At 42.9% G+C, this 21,962-nt stretch overlaps 1 protein-coding gene across 1 annotated transcript in view; it reads left to right on the forward strand.

The window, feature by feature from the left end:
* The first annotated feature begins 5,656 nt into the window (after window positions 1-5,656).
* Window positions 5,657-21,962, forward strand: part of LOC123746342 (uncharacterized) — a 29,536-nt gene continuing 13,230 nt past the window's right edge. The window contains exon 1 of the mRNA XM_045727795.2: window positions 5,657-5,935. Coding sequence (XP_045583751.1) covers window positions 5,833-5,935 — 103 coding nt within the window. The 5' untranslated portion in view covers window positions 5,657-5,832. The remainder of the gene's footprint in view (window positions 5,936-21,962) is intronic.

The raw sequence follows: 21,962 nt of genomic DNA on the forward strand, positions 1-21,962 counted from the left end.
TTCAGTGAGAAACCACAAGGTCTCCTCTGAATACTTTTTATTTTCTTCTCCGAGGCTATGGGTCCCCACATTGGCACCAGAGGTGGTACCCTCACAAACAAATATATATATATATATATATATATATATATATATATATATATATATATATATATATATATATATATATATATATATATATATATAAAATAAGTGTAAGCTGAGTGTGAGCTCAGAATGGTTAGCTTACTCTCCAGTGTGAACTCAAGACTAGTTAGTTTTCCCAGTAGTGAGAGCACTCACACCCCACCATCTTCCCATCACCCATACCCCATCATCTTCCCATCACCTACACCATCTTCCCATCACCCACACCCCCGTCATCTCTCTATCTCTGCATGTCTACACTTGCCTCATGACAACATCGCTCAGTGAGCCAACTATAGCCATGTTGACACACTTATCTTATCACTTAGTATTATGCCCGACAACCGCTCCACCTGCAGTTCACTTTTTCTGTGAGAAATTCTTAACATCAAAAATATTATATACTAGCTGTTCCCGGTCACGTGTTGCTGTGGCTCAGCAACGCGTGTGCGTTGCTGAGCCACAGTAACCTTTCCCTGTCTCCCAGTCCTCCCCCACCATTCACCCCCTCCCCCGTCCACTCGTCCTCCCAACCATTCCTCACTCCCCATCCCCTCATCCTCCCCCACCATTCCCTCCCCCCCCCCTCCACCGTCCCTTTGTCCTCGCCATGACCCACTCCACCGGCCCCTCATGCTTGGAACCAATCTTCACTCTACCGTCTACTCGTCCTCCCCACCATCTCCCACTCCCCCGTCCCCTCTTCCTCCCTACCATTCGCTACACGTCCTTTACCATCACCCACTTCCCTGCCCTCTTGTCCTCTCCACCATTTTTCATTTCAATGTCACCTCATCCCCAACTCCCCTGTTCCCCTCGTTCTTCCCACCATTACCCCCCTCCCCTGTCCCCTTGTCCTCCAAACCAACCCCTACTCTCGTCGTCTTGCCCTCCCTACCAATCCTCACTCACTCGTTTGATGTATTCCCAAATGATCTCATGTTCCAATAAAAAAATTGGGAACATCAAAAAATCTTATGTTTCTGTCACTGAAACATAAGAAAAACAGTTAAAAAACGAAATGAAAATAAAAATAAATAAAAAAATAAACTAAGCTTACGAAATGAATGGTATGGTAAACAACATACCTCAATTCCAACGCAATGTCACACAAAATAATTAAATCATAATGAAAATAAATCGAAATCCATGAAAATGCAATTTATCAATGAAATTGGAAACACTGCAATGAAATCGTAACTTATTTAGTATAGTGTGTGTGTTGCTCTTACCTGCAACAGATGGCACTATTTCTTAAAAAAAAGAATGTTTTACATGTCACAGGTGTGGCATCTATACTGATACTTACGAAATGAACGGTATGGTAAACAACACAGCTCAATTCCAATGCAATGTCACACATAATAATTATATCAAAATGAAAATAAATCGAAATCTATGAAAATTCCATTTATCAATGCAATCGGAAACACTGAAATGGAATTGTAACATATTTAGAATAGCGTGTCTTTCTATTAAGTGCAGTGCAGTGCACTGTTTAAAAAAACATGTTTTTACCTGTCACAGGTGTGGCATCTAAATAGCAGGCATATAAAAACATGTACATATTCGAATGGAACGTTGTGTCAAAATTTCAAAGAAATCGGTGAAGAACTTTCGGAGATTACTGTGTGTGTTGCTCTCATGTTCAACAGATGGCGCTGTTTTTCACAAAAAACATATTTTTTCCTGTCATAGGTGAGGCATGTATATAGTAGGTATATAAAAACATGCGCCTATTCGAATGCAACGTTGTGTCAAAATTTCAACGCAATCGGTAAAGGGTTTTCAAAGATTTCCCTCTCATGATAAACACTTGAAAAACACAGTTTAAAAAAAAATGTTTTTTTTTATGTCACAGACGTGACATTTATGTAGTATGTATATAAAAACCCGCCCGGATGCGAATGGAACGTTGTGTGAAAATTTCAGAGCAATCGGTGAAGAACTTTCGGAGATTAGTGATTTTGAACAAACGAACATTTCTATTTGTATTTATATAGATTTAAATATTGAATTTTAATGTCGCCTCTTCTCAAAGAAACACACGTCTAAACACACACACACACAACCCCGAATCCTACAATCCCAGAGGGGAGTGGGGAACCCTTCTCAAACAGTGCAACAGCGCAGGGAGTGGGGCACCACCCCCACGTTTTACCCAACAGACACCCTACCTGCCCCATTCCCTGACAGCCCCCCACTAAGTACTCACCGAGGGCACCCTTTCCCCACCCACCCCCCCTCCTCCCACTCACCCCTATCCCCAGGACCTCCGTTCTCCCCACCCCCCTAAACCCCCAACTCTCCCCCACCCCACCTAAGCCTTCCCCTCTCCCCTAAACCCTCCCCTCTTCCTCACCCACCTCAGCCTTCCCTTTCCCCCCACGCCCCCCAAGCCCTCCTCCTTTTTATGCCCCCCCCCCAAGCCCCCTTCTCCCTCATCCCCCCAAGCCTTTCCTCCCACCCATGCCCCCCAAGCCTCCCCATCTCCCACACCCCCCAACCCTCACCCTCTCACCCACCCAGCCCAACCCCTCACCCTCTCCCCCCCCAACCCTCCCCTTCTCACCCACCCCCTGTCCCCCACCCCCCGAGTCCATCTCCTCCGCCAGTTTCCCCGTACCAGATCCTCCCAGCCCCCGCTCACCCCAGATCCAACAGGTCCCCCCCATCCCCAGAGGAGAAGCAGAAGAGAATCAGTTTCAGGGTAATGTACTCAAACATAGATGGGATTACAAGCTAGGCAAGTGAACTAAGGGAAAGAGCACAAGAAGTGAACCACGATGTAATCGGACTCACAGAAACAAAACTTTCAGGAATCATAACGAATGCCGTGTTTCCCCAGGAGTACACAGTAATAAGGAAAGAGAGGGAAGGTAGGGGAGGAGGCGGAGTGGCCCTACTAATGAGAAAGGAATGGAGTTTCAAGGAGATAACTATCCTGGGCAGTGAGAGTTTCAGAGACTACATAGCAGGCACCATGTCAATGGGAGGACCAAAAATAGTAGTAGCAGTAATATATAACCCTCCACTAAATGACAGAAGACCCAGTCAAGAGTATGAAAACAACAACATGGCAGTTAAAACAATAATTGAGAGGGCAACCTCTGCTGCCTATAGAAATAGATCCCATCTCCTCATCATGGGGGACTTCAATCACGGAAGGATTGACTGAGAGAACAAGGAACTGCATAGAGGCTAGGATACGTGGAGAGCCAAACTATTGAAGGTGGTGACTAGAAACTTTTTAACCCAGCATGTCAGAGAACCCACAAGGATGAGAGGAAATGGCGAACCAGCGAGACTCGACCTAGTCTTCACTCTGAACGACTTCGACATAAGAGAAATCGGTACTGAAAACAAGAGGCTGACATTCCGAAATGGAAACTATGAGGAGATAAGAAAATTCCTAACAGATATAGCATGGGAAACAGAGCTCAAGGGAAAGACGGCCCAAGACATGATGGACTACATCACGCAGAAGTACAAGGAAGCAGCAAACAAGTTTGTCCCAGTCCAAAAGGAAAACAGTGAAATGAAGATGAGAAACCCCATTGTTTAATCAGAGATGTAGGCTAGCTAAGCAGCAAAGTAAAAGGGCGTGGAGAAACTATAGGAATAACAGGACACTGGAGAGCAGAGAAAGATACCAGAGTGCCAGGAATGAATATGTCAGGATGAGAAGAGAGGCAGAAAGACAATAGGAAAGTGACATCGCAAGCAAGGCAAAGACTTTCCCTAAGTTGCTGCACAGCCACATCAGGAGAAAAACAACAGTAAAGGAACAGGTTATGAAATTAAGGATAGGGGGCAGAAGGATTCGCTACAAACGACAAGGAAGTATGTAAGGAACTGAAGAGGAAATTCCAGGAGGTCTTCACCTTAGAGCAAGGAGAAATTCCAGAGATAAGAGAGGGAATAGTTAACCAGCAACCATTGGAAGAGTTTGAAATTACCAGCGGGGAAGTAAGGAAGTGATTACTAGAGTTGGATGTGACAAAGGCTATAGGCCCAGATGGAATCTCCCCCTTGCATACTTAAGGAAGGAGCAGAAGAACTGTGCCTGCCACTCTCCATAGTGTATAACAAATCAATGGCAACAGGGAAGCTGCCAGAAATTTGGAAAGCAGCTAATGTAGTCCCGATATACAAGAAAGGGGATAGACAGGAGGCACTGAACTACAGGCCAGTGTCCCTAACCTGCATACCATGCAAGCTGATGGAGAAGATTGTGCGAAGAAAGCTAGTGGAACATTTGGAGCGAAAGAACTTTGTAACACAGCATCAACATGGGTTCAGGGATGGCAAGTCCTGCCTCACAGGGTTACTTGAATTCTACGACCAGGCAACAAAAATCAGGCAAGAAAGAGAAGGGTGGGCAGACTGCATATTTTTGAGAAAGCCTTTGATACAGTGCCACACAAGAAGCTATTGAAAAAGCTGGAGATGCAGGCTGGAGTGAAAGGGAAGGTACTCCATTGAATAAAGGAGTACCTAAGCAACAGGAGACAACGAGTCAATGTGAGGGGTGAGGTCTTAGATTGGTCTTAGATTGCAAGACGTTATAAGTGGAGTCCCGCAGGGGTCAGTCCTTGGACCTATACTGTTTCTGATATATGTAAATGATCTCCCAGAGGGTATAGACTCGTTTCTCTCAATGTTTGCTGATGATGCAAAAATTATGAGGAGGATTGAAACAGAGGATGTATAGTAGGAGGCTATAGGACGACCTGGACAGACAGAATGAATGGTCCAACAAATGGCTGTTAAAGTTCAACCCGAGTAAATGCAAAGTAAATGAAACTAGGCGGTGGTAACAGGATGCCAGACACAGGATACAGAATAGGCGATGAAGTACTTAATGAAACGGACAGAGAGAAAGATCTAAGAGTTGATATCACACCAAACCTGTCTCCTGAATCCCACATAAAAAGAATAACGTCTGCGGCATATGCGAGGCTGGCTAACATCAGAACAGCCTTCAGGAACCTGTGTAAGGAATCATTCAGAATCTTGTATATCACATATGTAAGACCAATCCTGGAGTATGCGGCCCCAGCATGGAGCCCGTACCTTGTCAAGCACAAGATGAAGCTGGAAAAAGTTCAGAGGTATGCCACTAGACTAGTCCCAGAACTAAGAGGCATGAGTTACGAGGAAAGGCTGCGGGAAATGCACCTTACGACACTGGAAGACAGAAGAGTAAGGGGAGACATGATCACTACCATGCATTGGTAGTGATCATGTGCAATGGAATGCATTAGGCAGTGATGTGGGCAGATGGAATGCCTGGTGTGACACGACATATATCTAGGTGAGTGCTCTGAACCATTTTTCTAATAAATAAACTGATCGACTAAATATTCATTTAGACATAGTAACACCCCCCCCCCCCTCAATAAGATTTATATCATTAACGTCTGTATTGACAAAATTAATTTACAAATTTGTCTAATCTGAGTAAGAGAGATAAGACTCGATAAGAGATGTGTGTGTGTGTGTTGGTCCATCAGTGAACACACAGCAAGGCTCGCCCCTCAGTGATTCAGTGATATCTGTGCCCTGTAGAGTCTAATTCCCGTTTCATCTGCTCTATCCCCCCGTCTCTCTGCCAGAGTGTAGCTCCCTCCCTCTCTCTCTCTCTATCTCTCTCTCTCTCAAAGACACTCACAGAGCCGGTGTTCACTCCAGGCTCAGACGTGCATGTTGGAGAGTGTGAGTGTGGTGGCCAGGATGGGGAAGGTGGCTGGCCAACACCTGTTGCTGGTACTCCTGGTGCTCCTGGCCCACGGCCACCTCATACAAGGTAAGGTCGAGGCCTCATCTTACTATATATATATATATATATATATATATATATATATATATATATATATATATATATATATATATATATTAGTATATTTTAGTAGCAGTCTTTCCTGTAGACATATATTATTAAAAACCGAAAAAGTAAGATTAATACTGAAAAAGTAAGATTAATAATTCTAACACGAATTTTCTCGATCTTTCTTATGTTTCTTTTCACTGTTGATGGTAATTGAAAAGTCAATTCTCCAAAATTCTTTTTTATTTCTAGTCTGACGCGACACTTGAACGCGTTTCGTAATAACTTATTACATTTTCAAAGACTTTTAGTTTACACACACACAACTATTACCTGCAAATACTAAACAGAGTTCTTACTTATGCTATGATTTAAACAGCTTTCATTTTTCATTTTATACCCGCATTTTGGGTGAGGTGATATGTTACAACAGTTTTGGATGAGGTGAACAAAACTTTCAACACAGGATAGAACACGAAACAATGGGTATTGAAGGTAAGAATGGAAGTAATTGCAGAGGGCCTATTGGCCCATATTTCTTGATGCTTCTATATTGGAGCGGAGTCTTGAAGTGGGTAGAATATAGTTGTGCATTAATTGGCTGTTGATTGCTGGTGTTGACTTCTTGATGTGTAGTGCCTCGCAGATGTCAAGCCGCCTGCTATCGCTGTACCTATCGATGATTTCTGTGTTGTTTGCTAAGATTTCACTGGTGATGGTTTGGTTGTGGGAAGAGATTATATGTTCCTTAATGGAGCCCTGTTGCTTATGCATCGTTAATCGCCTGGAAAGAGATGTTGTTGTCTTGCCTATATACTGAGTTTTTTGAGGCTTACAGTCCCCAAGAGGGCATTTGAAGGCATAGACGACATTGGTTTCTTTTAAAGCGTTCTGCTTTGTGTCTGGAGAGTTTCTCATGAGTAGGCTGGCCGTTTTTTTGGTTTTATAGTAAGTCGTCAATTGTATCTTCTGATTTTTGTCTGTAGGGATAACGTTTCTATTAACAATATCTTTCAGGACCCTTTCCTCCGTTTTATGAGCTGTGGAAAAGAAGTTCCTGTAAAATAGTCTAATAGGGGGTATAGGTGTTGTGTTAGTTGTCTCTTCAGAGGTTGCATGGCGTTTCACTTTCCTTCTTATGATGTCTTCAACGAAACCATTGGAGAAACCGTTGTTGACTAGGACCTGCCTTACCCTACAGAGTTCTTCGTCGACTTGCTTCCATTCTGAGCTGTGGCTGAGAGCACGGTCGACATAAGCGTTAACAACACTCCTCTTGTACCTGTCTGGGCAGTCACTGTTGGCATTTAGGCACATTCCTATGTTTGTTTCCTTAGTGTAGACTGCAGTGTGGAAACCTCCGCTCTTTTCCATGACTGTTACATCTAGAAAGGGCAGCTTCCCATCCTTCTTCATCTCGTAAGTGAAACGCAACACAGAATTTTGTCAAATGCCTCCTTCAGTTTCTGCAGATGTCTGACATCAGGCACCTGTGTAAAAATGTCGTCAACATACCTGCAGTATATGGCCGGTTTCAAGTTCATGTCGACTAAGACTTTTTGCTCGATAGTACCCATGTAGAAGTTCGCAAACAGGACACCTAGGGGAGAACCCATGGCGACCCCATCTACTTGCTTATACATGTGCCCATCCGGGCTCAAGAAGGGTGCCTCTTTAGTACAAACTTGGAGTAGTTTCCTTAGAATGTTTTCTGGTATGTCAAGAGGAGTACAGGCCGGATCACGAGGCCGGACAGAGTGTATCGAGTGTATCAAGAGGAGTATAGGCCGACCAGAGTGTATCGTGATCCGGCCTGTACACTCACAAACAAACACACACACACACACGCACACACACACACACACACACACACACACACACACACACACACACACACACACACACACATACACACACACACACACACACACACACACCAAAGAGCCAGAGCTCAACCCCCGCAAGCACAATTAGGCGAGTGAGTACACACACACACACACACACACATACACACTCACCAAAGAGCCAGAGCTCAACCCCCCAAGCACAATTAGGCGAGTGAGTACACACACACACACACACACACACACACACACACACACACACACACACACACGCACACACACACACACACACGCACGCGCGCGCGCACACACACACACACACACACACACACACACACACACACACACACACACACACACACACACAAACACACACACACACACACACACATATACACACACACATACACACACATGTTGTATATGTGTATATGTGTTGCTCTGTTGATTGACGGTTGAGAGGCGGGACCAAAGAGCCAGAGCTCAACCCCCCCAAGCACAACTAGGTGAGTACTACTAGGTGAGTACACACATGGAGTATACAGCCTCAGCATGGAGCCCGTACCTTGTCAAGCACAAGACGAAGCTGGATAAAGTTCAGAGATATGCCACTAGACTAGTCCCAGAACTAAGATGCATGAGTTTTGAGGACAGGCTGCGTGTGATGTACCTCACGACACTGGAAGACAGAAGAGTAAGGGGAGACATAATCACTACCTACAAAATTCTCAGAGGAATTGACAGGGTAGATAAGGAAAAACTTTTTAGTACGGGTGGTACGCGAACAAGGGGACACAGGTGGCGACTGAGTACCCAAATGAGCCACAGGGACGTTAGAAAGAACTTTTTCAGTGTCAGAGTAGTTAACAGGTGGAATGCATTAGAAAGTGATGTGGTGGAGGTTGACTCTATACAGTTTCATGTGTAGATATGATAGAGCCCAGTAGGCTCAGGAACCTGTACACCAGTTGATTGACAGTTGAGAGGCGGGACCAAAGAGCCAGAGCTCAACCCCCGCAAGCACAACTAGGTGAGTACACACACACACACACACACACACACACACACACACACACACACACACACACACACACACACACACACACACACACACACATTCACACACACTGAATTTTACACACAAGAAGAAGAAGAAGAAGACCTGGACAAGGTGCAGAAATTGTCGAACAAACGGTTATTAGAGTTTAAACCGAGCAAATGTAATGTAATGAAGATAGGTGTAGGGAGCCGGAGACCAGATACAAGGTATCATTTGGGAGATGAAATACTTCAAGAATCAAAGCGAGAGAAAGACCTGGGGCTTGATATCACGCCAGACCTGTCCCCTGAATCCTATATCAAGAGGATAACATCAGCGGCATATGCCCGGTTGGCAAACATAAGAACGGCCTTTAGAAACTTGTGTAAGGAATCATTCAGAACATTATATACCACATATGTCAGACCAATCCAGGAGTATGCGGCTGCAGCATAGAGTCCATATCTAGTCAAGCATAAGTCTAAGTTGGAAAAGGTTCAAAGGTTTGCCACCAGACTAGTACCAGAACTGAGGGGTATGAGCTACGAGGAGAGACTACGGGAATTAAACCTCACGTGGCTGGGAGACAGAAGAGTTAGGGGGGACATGATCACCAGATTCAAGTTTCTGAAGGGAATTGATAGGGTAGATAAAGACTATTTAGCACCAGGAGCACTCGCACTAAGGGACACAGGTGGAAATTGAGTGCCCAAATGAGCCGTAGAGACATTAGAAAGATTTTTTCAGTGTCAGAGTAGTGGACAAATGTAATGCATTAGGCAGTGATGTGGTGGAGGCTGACTCCATACACAGTTTCAAGTGTAGATATGATAGAGCCCAGTAGGCTCAGGAACCTGTACACCAGTTGATTGACAGTGGAGAGGCGGGACCAAAGAGCCAGAGTTCAACCCCCGGAAGCACAATTAGGTAAGTAAAATTTGGTAAGTACACACACACACACACATCAGGAAGCCGGTGGCCGAGCGGACAGCACGCAGGGCACGTGATCCTGTGGTCCCGGGTTCGATCCTGGGCGCCGGCGAGAAATGATGGGTAGAGTTTCTTTCACCCTATGCCCCTGTTACCTGACAGTAAGTAGGTACCTGGGAGTTAGTCAGCTGTCCTGGGGTGTGTGTGTGTGGTGTGTGGGGGGGGGGAAGTAGTAGTAGAAACAGTTGATTGACAGTTTAGAGGCGGGCTGAAAGAGCAGAGCTCAACCCCTGCAAGCACAACTAGGTGAATACACACACACACACACACACACTCTAAACAAACATATGACACAGCTGATAAAGAGGCAGGAAGGGTGTGGCTAAACGATCCAAATGTACGAACATACTTCCGCTCTTAATCACTTTGGCTTCTGCTACAAAAGTCACTTGTTGAATTACACGAACATTTCCAGGCACATGCGGTAGGCCTCAAATTGCTCCAATTGGATGTTGTTGCTTCAACACAAAACATAATTTGTTAGCCACTCATGAATTCATATAATGTTAATTTTACCCATTTTCCTCTTGACTTCCACATTTCCCCAGTGCTTGAATTGCTGATCAGCATGTCAGTTACATTGAGAATAATGCGATGCATTATTCTAAAACACGTGAAATATGAAATTTGAGAACTATTTGAGTGTCCCCTAGAATTTCATTTACAGATGAAAACCAAAACTTGTTTTCTTCGAAAACAAGTTAAACATAGACGTTCTATGTTTTAAACAAACGAATTATAGTACAATAAAGTTCTAACTTTAGAATATTCTCTGTTTAAGACAAAGATTCACCTACCAGTTTACAAGTAGGCAATTACTGGAACCGTAATATGCTTTCAGACCATCACAAATATCCAGATAAATATCCAGGTATTTAGGGCAGCTGACTGGTCATTAGTATCAATATACCCTGAGACTGGGCTGCTGTGGCGCAGATGCAAGATGTACGATAAAGATGATAATCTCATGTGATGGTGTGTTATCACTGGTGTTATCACAGTGATAACACAGGGAAGAGAGGGGGGAGGTAGGCTGCCACAAACATCGCTGCACACTGGGGGTAGAGTATGTTTTAAACACAGTCTGCTTGTGCATTCAGTCACATACACACAATACAAACACACACACACACACACACACACACACGCACACACACACACACACACACACACACACACACATACACACACACACACACACACACACACACACACACACACATACACACACACACACACACACATACACACACACACACACACACACACACACATACACACACACACACACACACACACACACACACACACACACACACACATATTTCATATTTCGGGACATCAGAGGGATATTCGGGAAATTCGGTGTTCAGTGATAATAAAAAGTGCAACACACCAATTAGAAACTAAATTTATGGAATGTGTCCGATAGTGAATATTAGACAAGATCAGAGGTACGACATCAGTGCCAGGACAAGAACGTGGACCACTGCATGGTCAGAGTGTTCACAACTAGACGTGAGAGTGAAGATCATAACAAATAATGAATAGGATAGTGAAGAAGTCATTCTAAACGTGTACCATTAGAACTATATCGGTGCGAAAAAGGAACAAGAAGCAGAGTGCTGGCGATAGATAGCGACAAGTTGGAGGGACCTACGCCTGGCAGCGGCGTGGATGGAGACAGCAGGCCTACACACCACTGTCAACAGTACTTTTAACACCTGTTTGTGCTGTGGAAAGTTTTAAATTGGCAGTAAGGTAAGGCCCCTCAAAAAGTCAGTCAAACGGTGCACAGTGTTATTGCTTTTTAATAGTTAGTCTTGGATATAAGTTAACAAACGGAAACGAACCTCAAGGGAAATGTTTGGCTCATGTGGGAACTAGTTTTGTGGCACCCAAGTGTGAAAAACACTGTGCCCTACATGAGGCAACTCCCCCTCCTCCTACTCTCACTCCCACCCCCTCCCACCATAGCACCAACAGTACACACACAGCCTCTCAGCCACAGGGCCCTCAACCTCCCATAACCCTCCCACACTAATCCTCCCCACACACCCTCACCATACCCTCCCTCTCTTCCACCTCCCCCCCATACACACACACACACCTCTCTCTCTCTCTCTCTCTCTCTCTCTCTCTCTCTCTCTCTCCCCTTCTCCCTCTCCCCCCTTTCTCTCCTCTTCCTCTCTCTCCCCCCTTTCTCTCCTCTTCCTCTCTCTCCCCCCTTCCTCTCTCTCTCTCTCTCTCTCTCTCTCTCTCTCTCTCTCTCTCTCTCTCTCTTGCTCTCTCTCTCTCTCTGCATCTTCTGATTTTTTTTTCTGCACGGATATTCCTGCACGGTCCCTGAACCTCTGGCTGGCCCACGTTCTGACTGGTGATTGAGGGGATAACGTTCCTTTTCAATAATATCTTTCCTCCGTTTTATAGGCCGTGGAAAAGAGGTTCCTGTAAAACTATCTAATAGGAGGAACAGGTGTTGTGTTCGTTGTTTCTTCAGAGGTTGCATGGCGTGTTACCTTTCTTTTAGGGACGTCTTCAACATAACCGTTAGAGAAGCCATTATTGACTAGAACCTGCCTTACTCTACAGAGTTCCTCGTCGACCTGCTTCCAACCAGAGCTGTGAGTGAGAGCTCGGTCGACGTTGCTAAGGAAAATACTTCACTTGTACCTGTCTTGACCGTTACTGTTAGCATTAAGGCACATTCTTATGTTCGTTTCCCTGCAGTGTTGAAGCCTCCGTTCCTTTCCACGACCGTTACATCTAGAATGGGCAGCTTCCCATAACTCTCCATCTCATAAGAGAAACTTAACACGGAATTTTGCTGGAATGCCTCGTTCACCTGCTGCAAATGTCCAACATCAGGTACCTGCATAAATATGTTGTCAACATACCTGCAGTATATGGCAGATTTTACGTCCATATCAGCTGAGACCCTCGCTCTATGGTACTCATGTAAAAATTTATGAACAGGACACCTAGGGGAGAACCTATGGCGATCCCGTCCACTTGTTTATACATGTGGCCATTGGGACTCAAGAAGGGTGCCTCTTTAGTGCAAGCTACGAGTATCTTCCTCAGTATGCTCTCAGGTATATCTAGAGGGGTACTAGCCGGATCACGATACACTCTGTCCATCATCATCCCGTTTGGTTCATTCACGGGGCACGTTGGTAAACAGCGACTCCACATCCAGAGAGGCTTTCATCCCCGTGGGCCGTGCTCCACGCAAGAAGTCAACAAATTCCTTTTGAGACTTCAGGCTAAAAGCACAAGGCACATAAGGAGTCAGCAGGCAGTTGAGTCGCTTAGCCAGTCTGTATGTGGGTGTGAGTATCTGGCTGATGATTGGCAGAAGTTTGTTTCCCGGTTTGTGGGTCTTGACATTCCCACATGTATAACCAAGTTTTTATTCCCCGGTAACTTTTAACAGGTGCAGTCCAGATTTCTTGGCGTTCACAGTTTCAATCAATCTGTTTACGTTGGTTTTCAATTCGTCCGTAGAATCCCTCTTTACCCTTTGGAATTTAGTTTCATCGGAGAGGATGAGGTTTATTTTTGCCAGATAATCGTCTTTTTTAATAATAACATATATTGGCGACTTCTCATTTTTCATGACGACTATCTCCTTATTTTCACAAATGCTCTTAGCTGCCGTTTGGAGCTCAGGGGACAGTTTGGTGCTTCTGTAGTTACGTTGAATCTTTCCTCCCTCCCGCCGCAATAAGTTCATGTTGCATTGTGTCTTTGGTGGTAACCCTCTTTTGCTTCTCAAGGTCGAATATGTCGAATACGTCGGACGATATATTAATATTAATCTAGTATTAATCTAATATTAATATTACAAATATTAATCTAATATTAATATTACAAATATTAATCATCAAAGAAATGAAGTACATCTGAATCTATTCGTTGCCTTGTTCGGGTTAAATGTAGACACAGTAGTCGCTTCTGTATATTTATTGAGCGAGGCAAACAGGTGTATAACTGGCCAGCCGAGGTCCACCTGCTCTGAGTCTGTGAGGAGAACTGAGGCTGCTGGGAACATGGCTGATGCTCCTCTGTCTGGCATGACGTCAGAGGCCTACTTGCCTGTGATTGGTTATATTCCAACTGACATAGAATTTGAGTATAACACCGCTCGGACACGCTACCAAGTCGACGTCCCTTGTTGACAAGCTCTGGCTAGCTATATAGTTACAATGATACTGAAAGGACCTCGGTGGCATTCAATAATGACTTACATGTGAAATTTGCATAATAAAACATTGAAAGAAGATCAGGTGTGCGTAATACTAACAACTCGGCATATGCACCAAAAAAAAAATCATCATAATAGGTGAAAATCATGGTAACAATGCTTTGATTAAACCAGAGTATTAAGAACATGTGTATGTCTACTGATCAGATATGAACAATACAACTCGAGTTATTGCCTAAACAAAATTATTAACATGTGTCAATGGCATGTGCTTGAAAACCATACAAAAGTAAACAATTATTACATTAATGGAACAAAGTTCTGACCTAACAACCACAAATGAATTTTAAGATTAGATAATGTGGATTTCTTTTCTCTTTTTTTTTTTGTATTTTTTTTTTTTTAATGTACAATATAATTACAAGACCAATGTACAATATATTTAATGTTCAATATATTTACAAGCTATATACAAGACCTGGAACAAGAAGACTAACATCTGCGTGATAGCAGTCAGGATTCACTGGCTTCAATGTGGTTGCTAGAACATTAATAACTCTTATGACAAGCACTGTAAAAATACAAATGGTAGTAGACTTAACAATGGTATCTAATTTATAACAAAATAAAGTTGAGAAAAACTATACATTATATATAATGGTAATAATAAGACACATGTGGTAGAAATACTGCAAATGATTTTTTTTTTCAAAACAAACAGATTAACTGCAGAGTGCATTCAATTATAAATTCTGCGGATATCTACACCTAGCTCATCCAGAGCACTATACAACTCTGGCTCTGACTGAAGGTCCGGAACAGATGAAACTTCATGTGACAAACTATCATCTTGAGAGATATCCTCGTTAACATCTAGCCAATGGACATGTGGTGAGTGCACAGTTGAAACGAGAGGTCTAGATCTTAGATTATAGTTGCTAGTATGGGGTTGCTGAACATCAAGTGGTCTGTCAACCACAGAAGGTGGTGTCCGAGTAGGAGTATCTGTCTGGGTAAGTTCATTGTCATCTTCCTCATCAGTCTCGTCAACAGTCATTTTAGCTAACTTCATGTGGTCTAAATGTTCATTTATATACTCTCCTGTTAACAAGTTCTTAAGTTTGTATTTGTTACCTTTGATAAGCTCGGTTACCTTATATGGACCCAAAAATTTCTTAGTTAATTTATACATAGGACCAGACCTGTGTTGGTTAAGTATCATTACTACAGATCCAATAGTTATTTTACTGGGTTTAGCTCGTGCAATCCTTGCTAGAGTGAACTCGGCTGTAGCTTTGGACAGTTGTTCACGTATTTTCTTGAATACTAATTGCATCTGTCTACGCTTCACTTGAACAAAATCATCTACGTTATATAAGGGAGTAGGAGGAACGTTAATCAATTCATTAGGGAGGATCTTATCTGTACCATAAAGAATAGCGTGAGGTGTGTCACCTGTAGAAACATTAATTGAAGAATTTATAGCACACTGAATTAAGGGTATAAAATCATCCCAATTGTTGTTATCAAAATTCGACTCTCAAGGCATCTAACACTTTCCTGTTAGTACGTTCGGCTAGTCCATTACTTGCTTGATGATAAGGCATGATGCTACATTTTTTGATGTTACATAAATCACACAAGCTAGTTAAAATACTATTACTGAATTCTGGACCATTATCTGAAAAGATTACTTTAGGCATACTATATCTACAAATTATTTGGTCATGGAATGCACTGGCTATAGTTTCTGCTGTTTTGTTCGGAATAGGAACTAGTTCGCAAAACCGTGAAAAATTATCGACCATTTCAAGCAAATGTTTGTTCCCTCTCTCTGTTTCTGCAAAATTTGTCAATAAATCCATCGATATTCGTTCCCAAGCTTTAGTTGCTGGGTACACCTGAATTGGATTAGGTCCTGAAACATGTCCCTTGTGCTGTAAGCAGGTTAAACATCTGTCAACATAATGAGCAATCTCCTTAGCCATTTTTGACCAAAAATACTTCAATCAACCTTGTTGGAGTGTACGATCCTTTCCTGGATGTGCACTTGCAGGAGCATCATGGATAATTTTTAACACAGTTGGTACCAAGACAGCTGGAACAACTAACTGACAACATTTCCTCTGGGCTGTCCCTAGCTTTACTACTCTACACAGTAAATTGTCCAACATAACTAGTTTTTTCAATGGTACTGGCGGTTTATGAATTGGGCGAGTGTCTTGCTTAGTCAAAAATTTAATGACAGGTGCCCATATGGGGTCTTGTCTCTGTTCCGTTTCTACTACTGTAGCATCTAATGCTGGGTAATTTAACTGAATCGCAGTTACGTGTCGAGAAAACGCATCGGCTACAACATTTTGCTTTCCTGGAATATATCCAAATGTGGGATTGAATTCTTGAATTGTGAGCAAATATCTAGCAAACTTTCCAACTGGAATCTTATTTTTGAACAAGGGAATTAATGGTTGGTGATCTGTAAGAACATGAACTGGGTAATTATAAATTGTATCCTTGAAATGTTTAAGTGCCCAAACAACTGCCAAGGCTTCTCGTTCTGTTGCACTATAATTTTTCTCTTCTTTAAATAATGTGCGGCTAGCATAAGCGATTGCGTGATCTCTGTGACCTTCTGTTTGAAGTAATGCAGCACCTAACCCTATGTCACTAGCATCTGTAACCAACGTAAAAGGTTTAGAAAAATCTGGGTACCTAAGGACAGGTGACGAAATCAAGGCTGACTTGAGTTTTTTGAATGACTGATCCTGGGCCTCTCCCCAAACAAAGGGTTCATCTTTTCTTTGCAACTTGTAAAGCGGAGCGGCTATAATAGAGAATCCAGCAATAAATGAATGATAAAATCCTACAAGACCTGTGAACTGTCTTACGGCTTCTGCGGTACGAGGTGTTGGAAAATCACGGGCAGCAATAATTTTTGATTCATTCAATGTAATACCTGAAGGTGTAACTGTATGACCTAGGAAATTCATATTTTGCTTTAAAAATGAACATTTTGCAAGCTTTATTTTTAAATTAGCTTCAGCGAGCTTTGCAAGTACTTTCTCAAGGTTCTGGAAATGAGTCTGAACATCTTGCGACATGATTATGAGACCATCAAGGTAAACTAGAAGAGTACTTCCTATCAATCTACGAAATAGATTTGTCATGAGCCGTGAAAAGGTTATTGGACTACTACGCAAACCAAATGGCATTCTTTTGAAATGAAAATGACCATTGGGAGTACTAAAGGCTGTCAATTGTTTACTTTCCTCATCAAGGGGGATTTGCCAGAAACCCTGCAACAAATTTAACGTTGAGAATACTTTATTTCGACCAATACTTTGCAATAAATCATTTAGAACTGGAAGTGGGAAACGATCAGGTATTGTTACTCTGTTAAGCTTGTGATAATCGATTACAGGTCTCCAAGTCCCATTTCGCTTTGGTACAAGAATCAATGGAGCGTTCCATGGCGAATTGCTCGATTCAATTACATCACTCTGTAACATTTCCTCTACAAGTCTACCTGCTTCTGCTCTCTGAGAATGGGGAAGACAGTAAGCTGGTACATAAATAGGCGTAGTTCCTTGTTCAAGGGGAATTTTATGTGTAATAAGAGGAGTGAGACCTAACTTTTCTCCTGGTAGAGCAACAACAGCTCTATTCCTGTTCAAAATTTCCAAAAGCTGAGCCACAGAGTCAGGAAAATCAGTAAGATTGAGGTGTTGCGCTTGCACCTCTGGCTGAGATCCCTGTTCTCCTGGTGTGAGTGTACAAACAGTATGATCCATGGAGACATCATCCACTACTCACACCGGTAACGAGTAATGGGCAAAATCTACAACATGGGTACCAGACTGGAGATGGATGTCGGCATTACTAGTGTTTGCAATAAATAATGTAACAGTACCATCCTGCACTGTGTGCCAGGAGGGTTCAACAAATGTACCATTCACTTTACATGTTTCACTTTCCGCAATCACATCCGACAACTCAGGCACTCCCTGAACCTTAACTCTTATTCTGGTGAGAGAATGAGGGTGTAGCACATTGTCAGTAGCCGTGGAACCACTGTCTTCAGAGATGGAAGCTGCCAGGCGAGCGAGACAACGAGAATCCGTTAGGGCGTCCCCTTCCAGAAAGTCCCGATACTCACTCTCCTTAACAACTGCACAACTACTATGCTTCAATCAAGTGCCTGTTTTCTCGGGTTTCCACGACAATGATCTGACAAACCTACGCTAGCAAGGCGGGTGTCGACAAAATTAACGTAATCTGATTGAAGGTTGAACTCGTGGCCCTGTTGATACATGCTACACAAGGGTATGACGTGGTCTTTGATACTTATGTTCCAACGATGGGGAAACAATGCAATATTTTCATCAATCATGGTGTACAGACCTAAGAGAATGTCTCCAGGAAAATGAATAACGTCAACAACTAAACATGTTATAGACAATGTGACATCATTGAACTTGAGTGGGAGGTCAATTTCACCCTGAACTTTTACTTTATTTCCTGAAATACCACTTAGAAAAGGTATGTGTGACTGTTTTAAAGTAGTAGGGTGCTTACTTTCAATGTCTCTAAGAGCTGAGGGCTTGACAATATTAATTTTTGCACCTGAGTCAAGAAAAACTTTTAAAACTCTACCATGTACAATGGCTGATACAAGGGGACCATCACTTGAGACTGGACAAGTTACTACTTTTCACTTATGTTGTCTGGGATATCTGCGTCTTGTTTGGGTCAAATTTACTGTGGATCCGTCGACATCTACAACTGGTCTAGAGTCAGTGTCCTCCTCTGTCAAGTGTCCAAATCTATTTTGGGTAGCTACTGAATACACAGGGAGGGCACTAGGATTGGCTAGCTTGAATTGGTTAGCGGATGGCCTTGGGGGTTTCCCGACGACATGGAGTGAACATTCTGAGCTCCAGCATTCTGTGACCGAGCATTATAATTTGAAGTTGCATTATAACTGGGCTGGGAGTTGTAATTACGTGAGTTCTGATAATGTCTTGGACACTGTGCGCCTTGCCAAGACTGACCGTGGGAGTTACGAGGTGGGGATGTCCTTTGCCTAGCTCTACAATCCGCAGTGTGGTGACCAACTTGTTTATGGTACGTGCAATATGGGAGCCTAGAATGATTAGATTGATGGGGGGACCGAGAGAATTGTCTAGGAGGTGATGATCTAGGGGCGGACTAACAGTCCCTTGCGAGGTGGTTACTCTTACCACAAGGCCATCATGAGGTAGTGGATGGTTGTGGACTATGGCGTTTCGGCAATTTATGAGGCGGCGAATTTGACTGGGGGCTACGAGCATGGGTGCGCTTCTGCAACCAAGAGTTTTGAGAATTTGTGGGAGGATGCTGAGAGCTTGTTACTACATTTACAGTATCAGAGGGTGGCAACAGTTGAGCACTTCGGGGAGCTAGTTTATCGGCGGCATTGTTAATGGCCTCAAATACTTCACCAATTTCATGTTTAACACCAAAATTTTGTTGCTCAATGATTGGTTTAGTGTGCTCTGGGGCAAAATGCATTAAAGTCCCAAATGCTATCATCTTGGCCATAGCCTCAGGGGACAGATTATTGTCTTTATCTAACCAAGTCGAATTATTCATAGCAGAAACTAAGGCATACAGATACTGATCGAGACGGCTAGTAAACGCATTAAACAATTCACCAGGCTGCATGGTGGCATTGGCAATTTTCTTAACTAACCTATACGGGTCAAGGTCTCCTTTATTAACAAAGCGACGGCGAAAGAAATCCTTAAATTCGGGCCAAGACTGGAGGCTAACAATAGCTTTCTCATCAACAACAAAACGTGCATCACCTTTGGTTGTGTCCACAGCTGACCGTGCAATTGATAAGTATTCGGCATCAGTAGGCTTAGAAAAACGTGCAACTGGTTTCGCTTCAACCTTACTAAACCATGACTCTAATAAGCGGGATTCGCCAGCAAAAAGAGGAATAGCCATTTCCTGAGCTGATCTCTGGCCATTGGGACGAGCAACTGTTCCCGTTGATTCTGAAGGGGTTTCAACAGTGGTAGGCATTGTCACAGCCGTGGAAGTAATGTTAGAACGCAGATTATAATTAAGTGCACCTGGCATCAGAAATAGTATACACAAAAAAATATCAACTTGGCTAAAGTAAGAAAAATGGCAAAAATAAAATAATTAAATTGGGCTAGGCAACAAATAATTAAGAACAAGAAAAGTGTGAATTAAATTAGCAATCTGGTATGAATATGGCTGGGAGTAGAAGCATGCAAATTAATTAAACCCAATCTAAGCACAGCAATTTAGAATATAAAAACTGGAAAATGCAATTGCAAAATTTCATTAAAAGATTCAACACAACAAGTGGCAATGCAAGAAATATGGTTGTAGCACATAAACTGGACACAGGAATGTATATAACTGCTATGGTAAAAGTTTAAAATATAATGCTTAAAGGATAAATTTCAAAGTTAGGTCTGGAGAAATATAAAAAATTTTCTGTTCTATTGTCTATGGAAATCTCAAAAGCAAATTTCTATTATGCAAAATAAACTGCTAGAAACCATTATTTCTTACTTCTCTCACCTTTGAATTCACTAATGACACTAGTAACAAGTAATGAATAATGGAATCAATGCAGGGAATATTGAAATGTCTCAGAGAAACTGTGGGCCTGGAGTACTAAACAGGCTCCAATATTTAACAAGTCACTGAAAGGTTAATTCATAACATATTTTGGATATATTTACGTTAAACCTTATTAAATCATAGCACACGATATCTTAGCTCATAATTACTTAACTCAGGGCTGCAGGATTTGCAATATAACAGTGGCCAAAACGAAAAACGGTAACGAGACGTGTGAAGAGGCCCATGTGAGGACTTGTTTACAAACTGGTGCGATGGCAGCGCTCCTGGCGGTGGTGGCGCGAAACTCAGGGACTCCACACTGTTGATGTTGGAAGTGCGAAGATAAATTCGGACGACGACGATATTGCGACGATGGCTGACCACGATTTCAGTAGCTAGAACACTCACAAAGCTTAGATACTGTCATCTTGGGCGGCGGTGGTGGTGGTGGTGGTGGGTGCAGGATCCCACGTGGTGGCGCGAGATTCAAAAATGGCTGGCGCGGAAGCTCCCTTCCTCCTCACTGATGAATTAACGTTCAAACAGGAAATTATTGACCCTTACTGCTGAGACGTTGGCCTGGAGTAGTGGTTGATGGCAGGACCCCGGTCTGGCACAATATTTGATGCGTGGGTGGCAGGATGGCGGCTTATGGAGGCGGTTGATGGCGGTGGCGGCGGTGGCGGCTGTACTGTGAAACACAAGACGATGCTGGGTACTTAAATTTTCGTTTCCAGAAAAAAATTTCTGGGTCCCACTGCTGCTACCAGTATTCGTTGCCTTGTTCGGGTTAAATGTAGACACAGTAGTCGCTTCTGTATATTTATTGAGCGAGGCAAACAGGTGTATAACTGGCCAGCCTAGGTCCACCTACTCTGAGTCTGTGAGGAGAACTGAGGCTGCTGGAAGCATGGCTGATGCTCCTCTGTCTGGCATGACGTCAAAGGCCTACTTGCCTGTGATTGGTTATATTCCAACTGACATAGAATTTGAGTATAACAAATCACATCTGAATTATATCTGAATCATATCTGAATCCTACATTTATTGAATCATACATCAGAATCATAAATCCTAGAGCATTCATCTGGATACTGCATCCATGACCACACCACAATGGTCACGTCCGCCATTATGCCTATAGAGGTGGCCTACATGACTTTGCTCATGGGTCCCCATGAATCTAGAAGCTTCTACAAGGAGCTGGTTTAATTGAAACACATTTTGAACATAATTTGGGCTTCCGGTGACGTATTTTAAAGTCCAAAATAAAGAATCAAT

This window comes from Procambarus clarkii, chromosome 80 (assembly GCF_040958095.1).
Source record: "Procambarus clarkii isolate CNS0578487 chromosome 80, FALCON_Pclarkii_2.0, whole genome shotgun sequence".
Classification (NCBI taxonomy): domain Eukaryota; kingdom Metazoa; phylum Arthropoda; class Malacostraca; order Decapoda; family Cambaridae; genus Procambarus; species Procambarus clarkii.